Source organism: Mauremys reevesii, linkage group 1 (genome assembly GCF_016161935.1).
Source record: "Mauremys reevesii isolate NIE-2019 linkage group 1, ASM1616193v1, whole genome shotgun sequence".
Taxonomy (NCBI): Eukaryota; Metazoa; Chordata; order Testudines; family Geoemydidae; genus Mauremys; species Mauremys reevesii.
In genome coordinates, this window is record NC_052623.1 from 340,689,103 (window position 1) to 340,705,161 (window position 16,059).

Genomic DNA, 16,059 nt, shown 5'->3' on the forward strand with positions numbered 1-16,059 from the left:
AGGACCGGACGGCGAGCGGCCGCAGGCGCATGCGCGCGGCCCGTCCCACTCCTGCGGCGATCGTCCGGGCTCCGATCGACCTGCATGCGGGCGCGCCGACCAGACCACCACGGCAGCGGACACCGGGAAGGGCGGGCGCGCGCGGCGCGCACGCGCTGCAGCGCATCTTAGAGAGCCCTGGTTGCCTACCCCTGATCTATTACAAACAATGTAGAACACAATCATGGTAAGATTGTCATTTGTTCACACATTCTGTTCTGGTAATTCATTTAGGGTGAACTCCATTCCACCTGCATAAAGCCTGAATGTTGGGGCTTCAGATCTGATTTGCCTCTGAGTTACTCTGGCATAAATGAGGTGTGACTCCACATGCCAGTGTAAATCTGGCCAACGTGAGAGGAAAAGCCGGTTGTTTATACGAACAGAGTGCATGTGTGGAGCAAATCTGCACCCTCCAAACCTAGAACTAGGTCGTAGGGCTGAACCTGCAGTCCCACCATGCCAGTCAGATGCGGTATTGGGGTCAATGGATCAACACAACAGCTACAAAGATCCTTTTCACAGCATTGAAGGAGGTGTAGGCCACTCCACTCAAAATCCTCCCAGTTCACAGCTGACACTGCAGTGACCTCCACAGTTTAATTTCACCCTTACAGTCTGCACTCCAATGCACAACCCTCAGATTTTAAGCAGACATTGGACTCAGGTCACATTTTTCAGCACATTACTCAGCAGGCCCCTGCGGTTTCTAAACCAGTGAGTTAAATGAAAAACTAAATGAGACTGAAGTGTTTCCTCCAGCATTGGTCACATGTTTCATGTTATTAGTCAGCTGAAGTCTCTCTGAAGAGTGAATCATCTTTATGCTGTTAAACAGCGGGGAACGGTGGGTAAATTTGCTGGGGCTCTTTCGAATTGTGACATGGGAATCATTTTAGTTATGACATCTGTTTTTCCACCGCCAGTGACATATCATGCCCAGGCACTTCTCTGTATGAAGATTAGGTTTACTGGGAGACACAAGAATCAGGAGATTCTATAGTGCAGAGGACAGGACAGGCAACAGGAGTTTCTCTCCTTGGTGCTGCATATCCAGTAATGCTGCTCTGGAGGCCTCATCTAAAGTCTTTGAGAGTCTTTCCATTGAAATCAATGGGCTTTGGATCAGTCCTGTGAAGCTTCAGTGAGCTCACTTTTTAATGATGTCACACCTCTTCCCTACCTTGAAAGTTTGGGCCAGATCCTGTGCCCTGAATCCCAAAGCCTGACTGTGACACATACGCCAATGGTCTTCTTTGATGCAGTGCAGAGGTAAGAGCTCACAGTGGGAATGCTGCCATTGCAACACACTTTGAAAGGGGACATGTGCCATTCTGTGCAGAGCCATCTCCACTGGATAATGCAGGATTGGACCAGGATCATGGCCCCTCATTTTGCACCATTCACTTCAGAAAGGCCAGTGGCTCTAAACTTGCATAGTCTTTGTGCTCAATGAGGGTAAGCCTGGAATTGTGATTAGCTCTGGCGACCCCCTCTTCTGTTAAGAACTATTGCCTTCAACAGAAGTTCTGTCTGAGTCATGTATGTATGATCAAGCCATTGGCAAACTAAAGGTCACATCAGCCCGTTCATCTCACCAATCAGATGTGGGAGAAGCAGCACAGGCAGCATGCCATTTCTATAACACCTCTTACTACTAAGTAAAATACTAGAACATTCGGGAATAGCGGTTGTTTGTAACTCTGAAGTGTTCGTATCTCTGAACAAAACATTCAGGTTGTTTTTTCAAAAGTTTACACTTGAACATTGACTTAATATAGCCTTTAAGCTTTTCTAGGCAGAAGAAAAATGAGGCTTTTAACCATCTTAATTTAAATGAAACAAGCACTGAAAGAGTTTCCTTACCTAGTCAATTCTTTTTTTTTTAACTTTTTCCTTATTTTTTTTAGTTTATGTTTAACACAGTTCTGTATTTTTTTGGGGGAGGGGGCAGTTGGTCTCTGCTACTGCCTGATTGCGTACTTTTCCAGTTCCAACTGAGGTGTGTGGTTGACCGCTTGTTTGTAATTCTGGTGTTGTAACCCTGAGGTTTTACTGTAACTTAGGGTTTTGTCTAACCCTGAAAAAGCATCTGTCTGGGACTTTAACAGGTAAGTTAACTCTGGCCCTATCTACATTACGTTTCTCTTTTCCCCTCTGTGATGTGAAACCTCTGAGTGGGGATTCAGAGGCTGTATATGGCAGAAGTGACGGTATCAACAGACTACAGAAGACCAGCCATAGGTTCTCCATGCAAACAGCTATGTGCCTCCTTTGACTTCAATAGATCTCGGAAAAGGCCTTAAGCTGCTATTGTCAATTTCAGAGGAGTCCCCTGATGTGAAAGTTTTACAAAGGCAGAATTGTGAAGAACTCCAAGAATACAAGCTCACAAAGTCTCCTGTCCCGTTCATGAGAGCAGGCCAGGTAAGGGTAAAAAATATCACTAAGTAGTCAGAGAGGAAATGTCAACACGTTATGTATTCTTTCAGCATGTTCAATATAGCTGGGTGATGGAGAAGATCAGTAATTGTTTGCCAAATAATGTAAAGGAAATATCTTGGCCTACAATGCAGTGGTTGCTGATGATTCATCTTATGGGTGGGTTGATGATGAGATTTTAAAATGAATCATGGTAAATTTGTCATCAGATTTCCAGGGAATTTTAAAAGAAAGAAATTCAAGGGCAATTTACCAAAAAAAGTGAAATGTCTTGAGTCTAAATTAAGCAGTAGCTATCACTATGGAACAAGCATTGACTATTTTGTGTGTTTCATGGAGCCTGCTATCACCAATACCATAATCCCTTCACCCTTGAGGGCCCATGTCAGAGCCACCATTCTTTCAGGTGAAGAGGGCTGGACATTTCAGCCCAGCAATGCTGCTCCAAAAGCATTTGATCCAACTGTCATTTAAATCAATATGTGTATTTCATAGTCTTCTAAGGGAGCTGGATTAGCCCATGGAGCAACATACAACAGATATTCCCCAGGCAGCTGAACTAATGACCTTTGAAGTGCTGGTATCACATGGAAATTGAGAGGTCAACATTTGAAATGTCTCTTGCCTGGTACTACAGAGCACTGGCCCTTTTCTTCTGTGACTGAGTGCTTAGATAACTGATTTCTCATTACTTTCTCTGATACATTTAACATATTTATCATCTTAAGGGGTTTCAGTAAATATATGTACCAGAAAGGGGGAGGGGATCAGCTCAGACAAAATAATTTACCTGAAACATCACTCTAACCATTAACTGAACTTCAACACCTCAGCCATTCTGCATTTTACATACAAATGAACACAAAATGATGGAGTCTAAATTAGCTGTTACCACTCAAAGAATCTTGGAGTAATCATGGATGGCTGTCTGGAAACATCTGCTCAATGGGCACCACTATTAGGAATCATTGGAAAAGGGATAGACAAAAAATATCATAATGCCACTGAATAAATCCATGGCATGCCACACTTTGAATACTGCATGCAGTTCAGGTGGCCCCATCTCAAAAAACTATATTAGAATTGGAAAAGGTACAGAGAAAGGCAACAAAAATAATTAGGGATATGGAACAGCTTCCACATAAGGAGAGATTAAAAAGACTGGGACTGGTCATTTTAGAGAAGAGATGACTAAGATATGGTGGAGGTCTGTAAAATCATGAATGATGTGGAGTACGTGAATAAGGAAATGTTATTTACCCTTTATGTAACACAAGAATTAGGGTTCACACAATGAAATTAAGAGACAGCAGCTTAAAAATAAACATAAGGAAGTACTTCTTCACACAATGCACCTGTGGAACTTATTGCTGGGGATGCTGAAGGCCCAAACTATAACTGTGCTAAAAAAAAATAAAAAATTCATGGAGGATAGGTCCAACAATGGCTATTAATCAAGACAGTCAGGGATGCAATCCTATGCTCTGTGTGTACTAAACTTCTGACTGCCAGAAGGTGGGACTGGATGAAAGGGGATGGATCACTTGATACTTGCTCTGTTCTGTTCCTTCCCTCTGAAGCATCTGATACTGGCCACTGTTGGAAGACAGGATACTGGGCTAAAAAGATCATTGGTCTGATACAGTATGGCTATTCTTATGTTCTCATTCCAGCATGAGTGAAATGCCAAAATGCAGCGAGGAAAACCATCCTCATCTTTCTGACCTGATCAGAAAGTATATGAGGAGAAAAGCCTATCCCTAAGTGATTATCACTGCAATTTTGGATACTCTAGAACTTTTTATTACCATTAGACTATCACTGATATATTAGGGGTAAGGGTTGGGGGGAATGTGTTTGCACATGTTTATGTTTGCATGTGTGTCCAAAATGAAAATCTGACTGCATCATTCTTTTTCTATATTGGCCTTCGTACCTGAGGAAAGACTTGCTGACAGAAACCAGGATGGCACTAACTTTCGTTGTTGTTTTGGGCTTACAAAGGCCAGTTCTGGAATGAGAAAGTTCTATTCTCAAACGCTCCACCCTTTACCTACTTTTCTCGCCTTAACCCATCCTTTTTCTCCTTCTCCGAGTCATTGTTCTGTGGCTTTTTACAGGCTGCCTACTCCTATATTCTCCTCTCTATCCTCCCTGCCCCCACACTCTTTAGCTAGTCCTCCCTCTTCCAGAGCACAAAGTAACCGCTCCCTTCAAATTGCTTCTCCAAACTGATTGCATTTGCCTTGCTATGCACCCGTAAACAACACTGGTGCTATCAGTGCTAGCTTCGGCAACCTAATACTTAAAACAGAGACAGAGAGAGAACTAACAACAAATACAGGAGTAAATAGGCCTTTCTCCAGGACAACAGTTCTTTCAATTGCTGTGGCTGTATTCCCTTCCCATATTTTCCTATTGTTTCTACTCCCTCCTTTTCCTATTTTCTCAGCCTTCGTGATATGTTCTCTTGCCTACGTGCTTTTCTAAATTACCTATGTACTAAAGTCCATGATGTATCCAAAGCCCATTGAAGTCAAGGGGAGGATTTCTTTTGACTTCAACAGGCTTTGGATCAGGAATTAACCTGCTATCATCACTTAAAGAATAGCTGCCTGCTAGGGTTCTGTCTTCTTATACTTAGCACACTTTCTAGAGCTATATAAATAATGCATGATAAACAATAGTAATAGGAGCTTGGACCTGGTGTTTGGCTGAAGTTTCTAATCCACTGGTAGAGAATCAGCAGGTTGCTGCTGCAGAGAGTGGGACTAGGGAGTGGGTGGGATCAATGAGAGAAACCAAGGTGATGCTGCCGGTCAAATACTCAGTGGATTTAAAAAGTACGTTTGCCATCGTCGGGTAAGCAGCCCAGATTTCTGTACTGGAAGACACTAGCTGTTATGATCCTAAGCTTCACTGTGATTTCATTATATTTAAGAATGTTAAGTAACACCAGGAATGTTGCTGTGGAAACTGATGTACTGTAATATTACTAGAATAGTATCCGATTAATTCACTGTGCCGTATCATAACAAATCCATGGCAACTGAGGACTTTTAGGTTGACAGTAGGCTGCACAAAATTCCTGCTCCAAAAGCATCCGGGCTGTGCTAAAGGTCACTCATAGACACGAAGCAGGACACTTACAGTATTTTAGTATGGTAGGTGGGATCATAAAATATTTGCATTTTTTTAAGACAGAGAAGAGTGAGAATTTGTACTGGATGAGTGAAGCCAGACATTTCTCTCTCATCAGCTTGGGTACAAGCAGGCTACCACAGCTTCTGCAAACATCCATATTGCCAGTTTGAGATCAGCGAGAAATATTTAAAGGGCCTGATTGTCAGAGGGTGGTTGCTCAGCTATTTGTGAAAATCAGACTCTTAAAAATGTCACAAGTTAGGAAGCTGAAGTCACTAGCCATTTTTTGAAAATCATGGCCTGAATTTAAATTGAAAAAAAGAGAGAAATTGCAACCAAATGTAACCAAAGCAAAGAAATAATCTACCTAGCACTTATTATAAAAAAAGAGAGTTCCACAAACATTCACACCGATTTAAAACTGAATTCTCTTCAGCTGTGGTTGCACTTTTCTTCTTTTTCTGTTCCCATGAATATTTGTCCAATGAGATTTTATTTGTGTGAATGCTTGCAGAAGGCATCTGGGATGGAAGACCTCTGAGAAACACTTCATGTGCTACAGGATGCCAGTGTAGAGGCGATCCCCTTCTGCATCAGTATTGAAACAGTGTCCCAGCAGGGGATAATGGGTAAAGGAGTTTGAAACAGAAGGAGGAGCTCTCCCCACACACCAGCCTAGATATAGAGAGATCCAAGGGTGATGGAACCCGGAGGGGAGTGTCCATGCAATACAACTATTACTTGGGGGCAGAGCCCCCACGTAAACTTGCACATGCCCAGCATGGGCAGTGGGGTGGGCAGAGGTGAGAGTGAGACCCAGAGGAGCTGGAGTGCACTGTGGAGAGAGGGATGTGGCTGGGAAGCAGGACCCCGAGTGGCTGGAATAGACTGGGGAGGAGTAATAGGAACCCCTGGCCCCGTTTTTCCCAGACTGGAGCGAGCGGCTTCCCCACCAGCCAAGTCTCACTGCCTTCACTCACTCCCCACATCCTATCCCTCTGCTCCCCACATTTGCAGGAGCTTCCACACCCTCTGTAGAGAGCTGTGGGAGAGCTTTCCTCCTCTAAATCAGTGAGAGGAGGGGGAAATCTCCTTGTGCTTTAGCTTCCTATTGTGTCACAGAATCATAGAAGTGTAGCACTGGAAGGGACCTTAATTGGTCACCTAGTCCAGTCCTGTGCATTTAAGGCAGGACTATGTAATATCTAGACCAGGGGTCGGCAACCTTTCAGAAGTGATGTGCCGACTCTTCATTTATTCACTCTAATTTAAGGTTTCGCGTGCCAGTAATAATTTTAACGTTTTTAGAAGGTCTCTTTCTATAAGTCTATAATATATAACTAAACTATTGTTATATGTAAAGTAAATAAGGTTTTTAAAATGTTTAAGCAGCTTCATTTAAAATTAAATTAAAATGCAGAGCCTCCCGGACCAGTGGCCAGGACCCAGGCAGTGTGAGTGCCACTGAAAATCAGCTCGCCTGCCGCCTTTGGCACCTGTGCCATAGGTTGCCTACCCCGATCTAGACCAGTCATGACAGGTGTTTGTCTAATCTGTTCTTAAAAACCTCCAATGATGGAGATTCCACAACCTCCCTAGGCAATTTGTTATGTTCTTTACTAGCCTGACAGGAAGTGTTTCCTAATGTCCAACTTAAACCACCCTTTATTTAAGACCATTGCTCTAATTTAAGACCATTGCTTCTTGTCCTATCCTCAGAGATTAAGGAGGACAATGGTTTCACCCTCCCCTTGTAACAACCTTTTATGTACTTGAAAACTTATGTCCCCCCTCAGTCTTCTCTTCTTCAGACTAAACCAACCCATTTTTTTCAATCTTCCCTCACAGATCATGTGTTCTAGACCTTTAATCATTTCTGTGGCTTTTCTCTGGACTGTCTCCACATTTATCCACATCTTTCCTAAAATGTGGCACCCAGAACTGGATCCAGTACTCAAGCTGAGGCCTCATCAGCGCAGAGTAGAGTGAAAGAATTACTTCTCATGTCTTGCCTACAACACTCCTGCTAATACATCCCAGAATGATAGCTTTTTTTGTGTGTGTGTGTGTGTGTGGCAACAGTGTCACACTGTTGACTCATATTTAGCTTGTGATCCACTATAACTCTAAGATCCCTTTCTGCAGTCCTCCTTCCTAGGCAGTCATTTTCTTTTTTGTATGTATGAAAGTGATTGTTCCTTCCTAAGTGGGCTACTTTGCATTTGTCCTTATTGAATTTCATCCTATTTACTTCAGACCATTTCTCCAGGTTGTCCAGATCATTTTGAATTTTAATCCTATCCTCCAACCCTTCCCAGAATGGTATCGCTCGCAAACTTTAAAAGTGTACTTTCTATGCCATTATCTAAATCATTGATGAAGATATTGAACAGAACTGGATCCAGGACCGATCCCTGCAGAATCTGACTTGATAATTATCCTTCCTTTAATCTCTGGTTAAGGAACAGCATTCTGATGGAGGTGCCTTGTAGAGCTGGTTGGAATTCTGTGGGGAAGAGGTACATAGCTCTACAGAAAATTTTGACAGAAACCAAAATCTCATTTTCATCTAAATTTTTAGCAGAAAATTTAAATTTTCCATTAAAAACTGAACACAAATATTTTCGGCCAATTTTTTTTTCACGTTTTTTTTAAAGGCATTTTCCACCAAAAAATTCCAAAACAAAGTTTTGACAATTTTTGGACCAGCTCTAGTATCCTGTATCTTATATGAGATGAAAAACCAAGGATAAGATTATGGAGGGAGTGGTATGATGAGATTGCTTACAATGGGATATGCCCTATCCACAACTCCTATTAGCTAATATCGTCAACGACTGGAGGTGGGACACTAGATGGGAAGACTTGGAGTTATTTCAGATAGTTCTCACCCACCTGCTCAGGGTCTAACTGATCACCATATTTGGGATTGGGTCAGAATTTTCACCCAAGTCAGATTGGCAGAGACCCTTGTCCTAGACAGAAACAATTCTACAAATGTGTGTGTGTGACAGAGGGAATCTAAGTTGACACTGGGATGTTGCAATGGCCAAACACAGTCATATATATTCCAAAATAACCCATGTTTCTCAATGGGATTATAGGAGATAGGTATATTTATATATTGGTCAATACTATTTACAGATCTGGAACCTCTAAAATCCCAATTGTCCTGCAGCAGATCTGGCCTGCAGGGTGAATTCTACTGAATAACACTGATGTCCTATAAAAAAGACCCTTTCTTCTAGCAGGACAGGTGAAATTTCAATGCTTCAGCAAAATGTAGTCTGGACTGGGCAAACTCTAGGCTGGAGAATAGGCAAAAGAGAAAAACATATATAGTGTCCTTTATTTATATGAAGTGATTGAATTAATACCTAAATTTACTCATGAAGAGCCGTTCTGCCATCAAACTGCACCTAAAAATCTCCCTCGCCTAGACAGGAGTTCTGTAGGTGGGAGGATAGCAGAACATGCCCTTTAGCTAAGGAATTAACAGTGGCATATTAACTAATGTGTTAGTTTGCGTATAGTTAGTTTGTTTATAATTCTGCCTTCATTTGCACCCATGTCATGCCACTGGAGCCAGGATAGAATCTGAATACGTGTGTATGATAGTCAAAGTAGCAAGTGAAAGATAAAGGATCTACTGATGACGTTAAAACCTCAGTGATGCTAATGGGATATATGATGGTGAACTAGACCCCAAAGTGAGCAAGTTTAAAACACTTTGATCAATGTGTTTTTCTTGTATCTCAGTCTAATGAACAGCCCAATTTCTTCCCTGTTACCTGGGTGCAAACCCACTGATGTGTTCAGTGTTTCATCATTGAGCTCCAGGGATTACACCCATGTAACATAACAGAATTCAGTTCCATTTATAACAACACCTCAAAGTAAATCCAGCCCTGTTCCTAAGAACATTAAAAAGCAGAGTCTTAAATCTGGTTGGGTTAAAGTCAATAATGTAAAATTGGACTAGAATGAATCATTCTGTGTGGGTGTATCCGCTGCCCATGTAATTCCATGTGAGCAGGTTAATTCTACCCAAAAACTGTTTAAGGACAAAACTAATCCTAAAGAATAGGGATCATAAATAATACTGATGGTCTCCTAAGCTGCTTAAAATGTAGAGGGATTTTGATAAATCTGGTGGTCCACATGTTACAGGATAGTATGATTTAACAAGCTTTCTACAGAACATCCACAAAACTATAGACACATCTTACTTGATCTTGACGTTGACTTGGTGGTCTGGAGTGGGATAACTTCTCTTGCAGTTTTCTGTCAAAGCCATGTCCATTCTCCAGACGAGACTCCCTGGGCTTGTCAAACCAATCTGTCTCTTCACGGCGGAGGTGATAGGCTTTGAAAACCAAGGACATGTCAAATGTTCTGACTCAGAGCGGAGAGAAGGGCAACAGTTTGGTGCACATAGCAAACATGCACAGTGATGATTAATTGGCCATGCAGCTCAAGCAAACTTACAGGCAAAGCTGAAGACAGACCAGACTAACTCAAGTAAGATTAAGTAGTAAGTGGCAGAGGAGACAAGAATGAGATTCCATCTGTGTTAGAACTGACTATGGATATTTAATATCAAGAAAAAACAAACAAAAAGTATTGAGTGCCATAACCACTTTCCTCGGTCTGGGTGCTTAGAAATACATTGCAGATTTCACATATTTCTGAGGGTTTGTCAACACTTAAAATGCTACAGTGGCACAACTGCGCTGTTGCAGCTGCTCCACCGTAGTGCTTCAGTGTAGACACTACCTACGCCAACAGGAGGGGCTCTCCCATAGATAATCCACCTCCCTGCAGTAGCTAGGTCGAAAGAAGAATTGTTCTATTTTAGTGCTGGCTACACACTAAATTTTTCACACCCCTGACCAACATAGTTAAATCAATCTAATTTTCTAATGTATACCAGGCCTGAGATGTAGCTGAACTTTTATGAATTAATAGTTATAGCAGTGACTCCTTAAAAGACTCTGCGTCAAAGGACATCGGTATGTTCAAGTTTCTTCGGAAAGCCACTGCAAACTTTCTATGAAAATGGAGTCAGCTTAACTAAATCATTGTTCATCCCAAAACACAGACTGAAGAAGAAGAAAAGCTCATTTTATAACATGGTGGAGAAATGCTGCAGGAATTCTCATTTTAAATCCCATTCACTGGGTCTAGCTGTACATCTTTGTTTATACATTATGAACATTTCTTGTACACAGAATGCCAATCAGGCTTTATAGTGTGCAAGGAAAGCAGGATGGAACCGTACGGGCCTGATTCTCCTCCCATTTAAACCAGTTTTACACTGCTGTAAACCCATTAGGCAAGAATCTCAGCCAGTGTAAATGAGCATTGCTTCACTGAAGTCAAATGAACTATGATGATCAATTTGGTCAGTTCCTTCCGATTTGCACCAGTGAGAGATCAGGAGCTATAGGTAATAAAGGTAATAATTGGAGATATACCAATCTCCTAGAACTGGAAGGGACCTTGAAAGGTCATTGAGTCCAGCCCCCTGCCTTCACTAGCATGACCAATTTTTGCCCCAGATCCCTAAGTGGCCCCCCTCAAGGATTGAACTCACAACCCTGGGTTTAGCAGGCCAGTGCTCAAACCACTGAGCGATCCCTCCCCCCTAAGCTATAAGTTAAATACTATTTTTATTATACAACATGCAGATTTTCTTCTGCATGCACACATATCAATATAAAACAGGATAAACTGTAGCTAATTAGAATCCCATGAAACATCTGAATTTCATGTTAGAATAATCATTGGAAAAAGACATTATTATTTTAGAAAAAATCATCGGGAAATTACAAAACTAAAATAAGGTCAGCTGTTTCTATAGTAACAAGAGTAAATGCAGTTGTTCAATGCCACAAAAGGAAATTAAAAACGCAAAACATTAGTGTATTTTTTTCTATTTCTAATTCTTTAGTAAATATGACTTGAATGGCTTACAGAATTTTGAAAAAAAAAATCATTGCAACATTTTAGTATAACAAAGTTTTAAATGTGTGTTATTTCCCAAACACAAAAGGGAAAGGCTAGCTATATATAAATGGATCTTTTAAGCAGGGGTGGCTCTAGCCATTTCGCCGCCCCAAGCACGGCGGCACGCCGCAGGGGGCGCTCTGCCGGTCGCTGGTCCCGCGGCTCCGGTGGACCTCTCGCAGACGTGCCTGCGGAGGGTCCGCTGGTCCCGCGGCTCCGGTGGACCTCCCGCAGGCGTGCCTGCGGATGCTCCACCGAAGCCGCGGGACCAGCGGACCCTCCACAGGCACGCCTGCGGGAGGTCCACCGGAGCCGCCTGCCGCCCTCCCGGCGACTGGCAGAGCGCCCCCCGCGGCATGCCGCCCCAAGCACACGCTTGGCGTCCTGGGGCCTGGAGCCGCCCCTGCTTTTAAGGCACATTATATATGAGGTTAAAAACAATATAAACACATGTTTAAATACTTTTGCCATCAAGATCTTTAGGACAAATGTATTTTGGGACAAATATTAGGAGGTCACTTTTTATTCTGTATGTGCACAGATCCCTATTGTTAAACTGTTTGACAACATTATTTATCCAGTAGACCAGCATGGATACAATAAAATGAGATATCAAATGTTGATGTTTGTCCAGATAGTGATTAATTGCTTCTAATGAGCCATTATAATCTATTATGTAAATATTCATAGCTCACAGATTTGCTGCAAATGACTGATTGACTGCATTTATCAGCCTGCTCTATAACTCAGCTCATAATGAAACTCCTGATCAAATTTTCTGCTTAAAAACCAAAGGTCCTGTTCTGATCCAAGATACTAATTCTTAATACCACAATCTGTTCCATCATCTAATCAGGAGAAACCCTGAAACGCAGTCTCTCTCACACAGTTAAAATAATCTTTGCTGCCTTCTCCCTTCAGAAAGCCAGCATGCTTCTGGAATTCCATGAAGGCTTATGGATCAAGCTGTGTTTCAGTCAAAGCTGTCATGAATTCTATGATTTTTTTCAAGTTTAAAGGAAACTATTGTGAACTTTTTGTTTGATTATCTGGGTATTTTGCATGCGGTTGGGTGGGTTGAGTGGAGTTGGGAATTTCACTGAGAATCTTGAGAGCAGCCATTTTAAACCCTAGGCTGCATAAGAAGTTATGGCTCTGATCCTGCATCAGAGAGCACACAGACTGACTACTGCACCTGTACAGAGTCCCATTGAAGTCAACGGGGTCCTATGCCAGTAAAGCAGTCCCCCTCTCACACTGTTAATTGCATGATCAGGCCTTATGTAAGAGTTACCTCAGTAAAACCAACATGGCATCAAAAAAATTAGCTCACTCAACAGTTGGTAACTGCTTTAATTTCTCCAGTTTCTTCCTCTCCCAGGATATTTTTTGTTAGTGGCTTGAAAAAATAAAATTGAGATTCATGGTGGGCTTATAAAGAACAGCAATGGCAGCATGGAGGTGTCCACAGAGTCAAGGCATTTTATGGCCTATGTGTAACAAAGCATGTCAGCATGTGTCCACCTAAGCAAACCCAGAACCTTCAGGACCACAAGCCTCCTGTATTTGCAGCCACTAAGCAGAAGTCCTTTATCCTCAATGGGGAAAAAATCAGTGTGGGGAGACAAGATCATACGCGCTAAACCACTGAGGCATGGTAAACATCAGTGTTCATCTCAGACTTTTGGAATTTCCTCATATCTGAGTGGTAGGTTTTCCAAATTTACCATAGGATTAACACTAATAGCCTCATATTTAAAGGGGCGAAATCTCTCTGAGAAGGGAACCATTAGGATTTAAATTCTCAGAGGTAACCAATAGGAACTACTCATGTTAATCAAATTAAACAATGTTTGCAGGATTGGAGCCTTAATATTTTCATACATATTTAATAATCTATGGGATATAATCAATGTCTGGCAGCTTTGGGCCAAAAAAGATAAAATCTAAGGGCAATGATTTTATGTTTTATGGAGGTCAGGACATAACATTTCTTGGCTACTCATTATAAATTAACTTTACCCGATCAAAACGTTTGCAATTGTACTAAAATTAGGAAACTTCCACGAGCTCTTTAACAAGAACACAATTGCTCCATGACACAAGTATATATAGATGGTCTGTACAGATGTAACATAGTTCATGGCCAACAAAGCAGTGTAGGAATTATTCAAAATTAAAAAAAGTTATAAAGAAGGGAGTTTTCAACATTATAGTATATGTGAAAGGAAATAATTTGATAATTTTAGCTAATTTAGGGCCAAGATTTGAAAAAAATAAGTTTAAAATTAGACTTCTAAATTCATAGCTAGGCACCTAAAGAAGCAACCTGATTTTTAAAAGTGCTAAGCACCCACTGATTTCAATGCCCACTGTTGGGTGCTTAGCACTTTTAAAAATTATACTTATTTAGGTGTCTAAGTATGAAGTTTGGAGTCCCACTTTATGTACCCAATTTTAAAAAAAATATTGACTTTGTGGTTTATGATTTGCTATAGTGTGTAAAAAAAGCACGACTTTAAAATATATTTGCATATATTACTCATACAAATGATCTGGGCTCAGAAATTGCATTTCTACTCCTGTCTGCTACTTGCTATTGCATAGGCATTCCCTAAGACTAACAGAAACTCAAACAGACCTCTCTCTTTTTAGGGAGCAAAGATATTTCAAAATCAGTATTCCATATTACTTGTACTGAAAAATTGCCTCTAACACAAGAAATAGCAGCTTTTTTTGGCTAAAAAAAGAAAAAAAAGTCACTTTTACAATTCTGATTAGGACTGACTGGACTAATTGAAATCACATCCATGCAAAGAGACAGATTTTAAAAAAATACAAAGTGAGATCTTTTATATTGGAACTGGTTTCCTTCAGAAGATATGTTGTAATACTCCAAAGTAACTGTCCAAAACACCCACACTCTGGGCTTGCTTAGATGAAGAGTTTGGTATGTCCACACTACACAATCCTGAGCCAAATAGGTAGGTAGACTTTTATTTTAGGTGTAGACGAGGGTTAGGTGCGCATCAACCTGGGTTTAAATCTACAGTGGATTAACTTGCTACACATTAGCTGGCAGTGTGGACCCTGCTACCGCACACTAAAAGTTCCCGCTTACACAGTGACCTGCTTTTATTTCAAAGTGGAGTAGATCAAAGCGCACTAGCAAACTTTTAGTGAGTGACAGAAGGGTCCACATGGACAGTTAGTGTGCGGCACTCTCATTGCATTGTTAATTTACAGCAGAGCTTGCTACGCAATAACTCTTCTCTGACAACCCTTCTGATTGCACCATAGAGGGTGCTGGTATGGGGTTTTAGCCATTCCTATACAACATTGCATCACTGTTCAAAGGAAAGAGCCTCCTTTCCCTCTTTACTTTATGTCCAAGTTGTATGGATTTCCCCACGGCCACCAAGTTATTTGGTTCTGGTTGGTACCCCATACGTCCCATTCATATTTGCACCTAATATCACACCCAGACTTACGATTATAGTTTCTGCATCCAATCAAAGCATCTGCCCATTCCTTCACTAGCTTCCTCTCAAGTCCCATATAAAGTTTGTGCTTCACCACCATCGTGGCCCTCAACCAACTCTGTCATTACCAGCATCTTTGTCCTCACCGCCTCATATTACTCTTTGTGGTGCCTAGGCCATACCCATGCTGCCCTCCTCAATGCCCTCTGTGTCCTTCTCCCATTCTCTTCTTTATGCATTGTCTCCTCCGTGTCCCTTACACTCAGAACTCCCATCTTACAACTGTGTCCCTTACAACTCAGAACACATAAGTTTCACACATTTCTTCCACAGAGATGACAAACCACCAAAGAGAAGAGCTTTGCCACTGACTTTGAGGGGTGTGGGATTGGGTTGGTCCACCTGCTTTGGAACTCCTTCAAGCCAGGTGCAACACCAAGCACTCAAAAATAAAATCATCATTAATACTCCTGCCTGTGAATGTGCTCCCTTACTGTGCAGGAATAATACATAAGCTGCACAGGAAGTCTTGTGGCTACATATGATTCCAGAGGGCAACAGATCCAAGAGTGTCAAGCACCAGTAAGCTAGAAAGTTTCTTCAATAAAAGGAATGGTAGAGAGCCACCTGTTTAACAAGATTTATTTTTTGATTGCCTCCAGAGTGGGGGAACCAGATCTTGGATGTGAAAAGCCAAGGCACCTGTCATGGGGGAGAATATGGTTGTACAGGGAATGGGTTTGGTGAGCCACGGGAGGATGAGAATTAAATAGAAGCCCACTACTTCCTTTCCTCTGCCAGGACATTGCTCCTGTTCCTTCCTAGCCACCTTATGGTTTTGACTCTCTGGACCAAGAAGGCTGGGTCAAGGACTTGAGTGACAGGGCTCACTGGACAGCTTTAGGAACAGGAGAAGAGGAGAAGCTGGGTATCATCATGTAGC

The 16,059-nt window shown here is 41.7% G+C and overlaps 1 protein-coding gene across 2 annotated transcripts in view; it reads right to left on the minus strand.

The window, feature by feature from the left end:
- Positions 1 to 16,059, minus strand: part of PCLO (piccolo presynaptic cytomatrix protein) — a 519,980-nt gene that overhangs the window by 169,297 nt on the left and 334,624 nt on the right. For both annotated transcript variants that reach the window (XM_039518832.1, XM_039518825.1), the window contains exon 8: positions 9,855 to 9,991. In XM_039518832.1, coding sequence (XP_039374766.1) covers positions 9,855 to 9,991 — 137 coding nt within the window. The remainder of the gene's footprint in view (positions 1 to 9,854; positions 9,992 to 16,059) is intronic.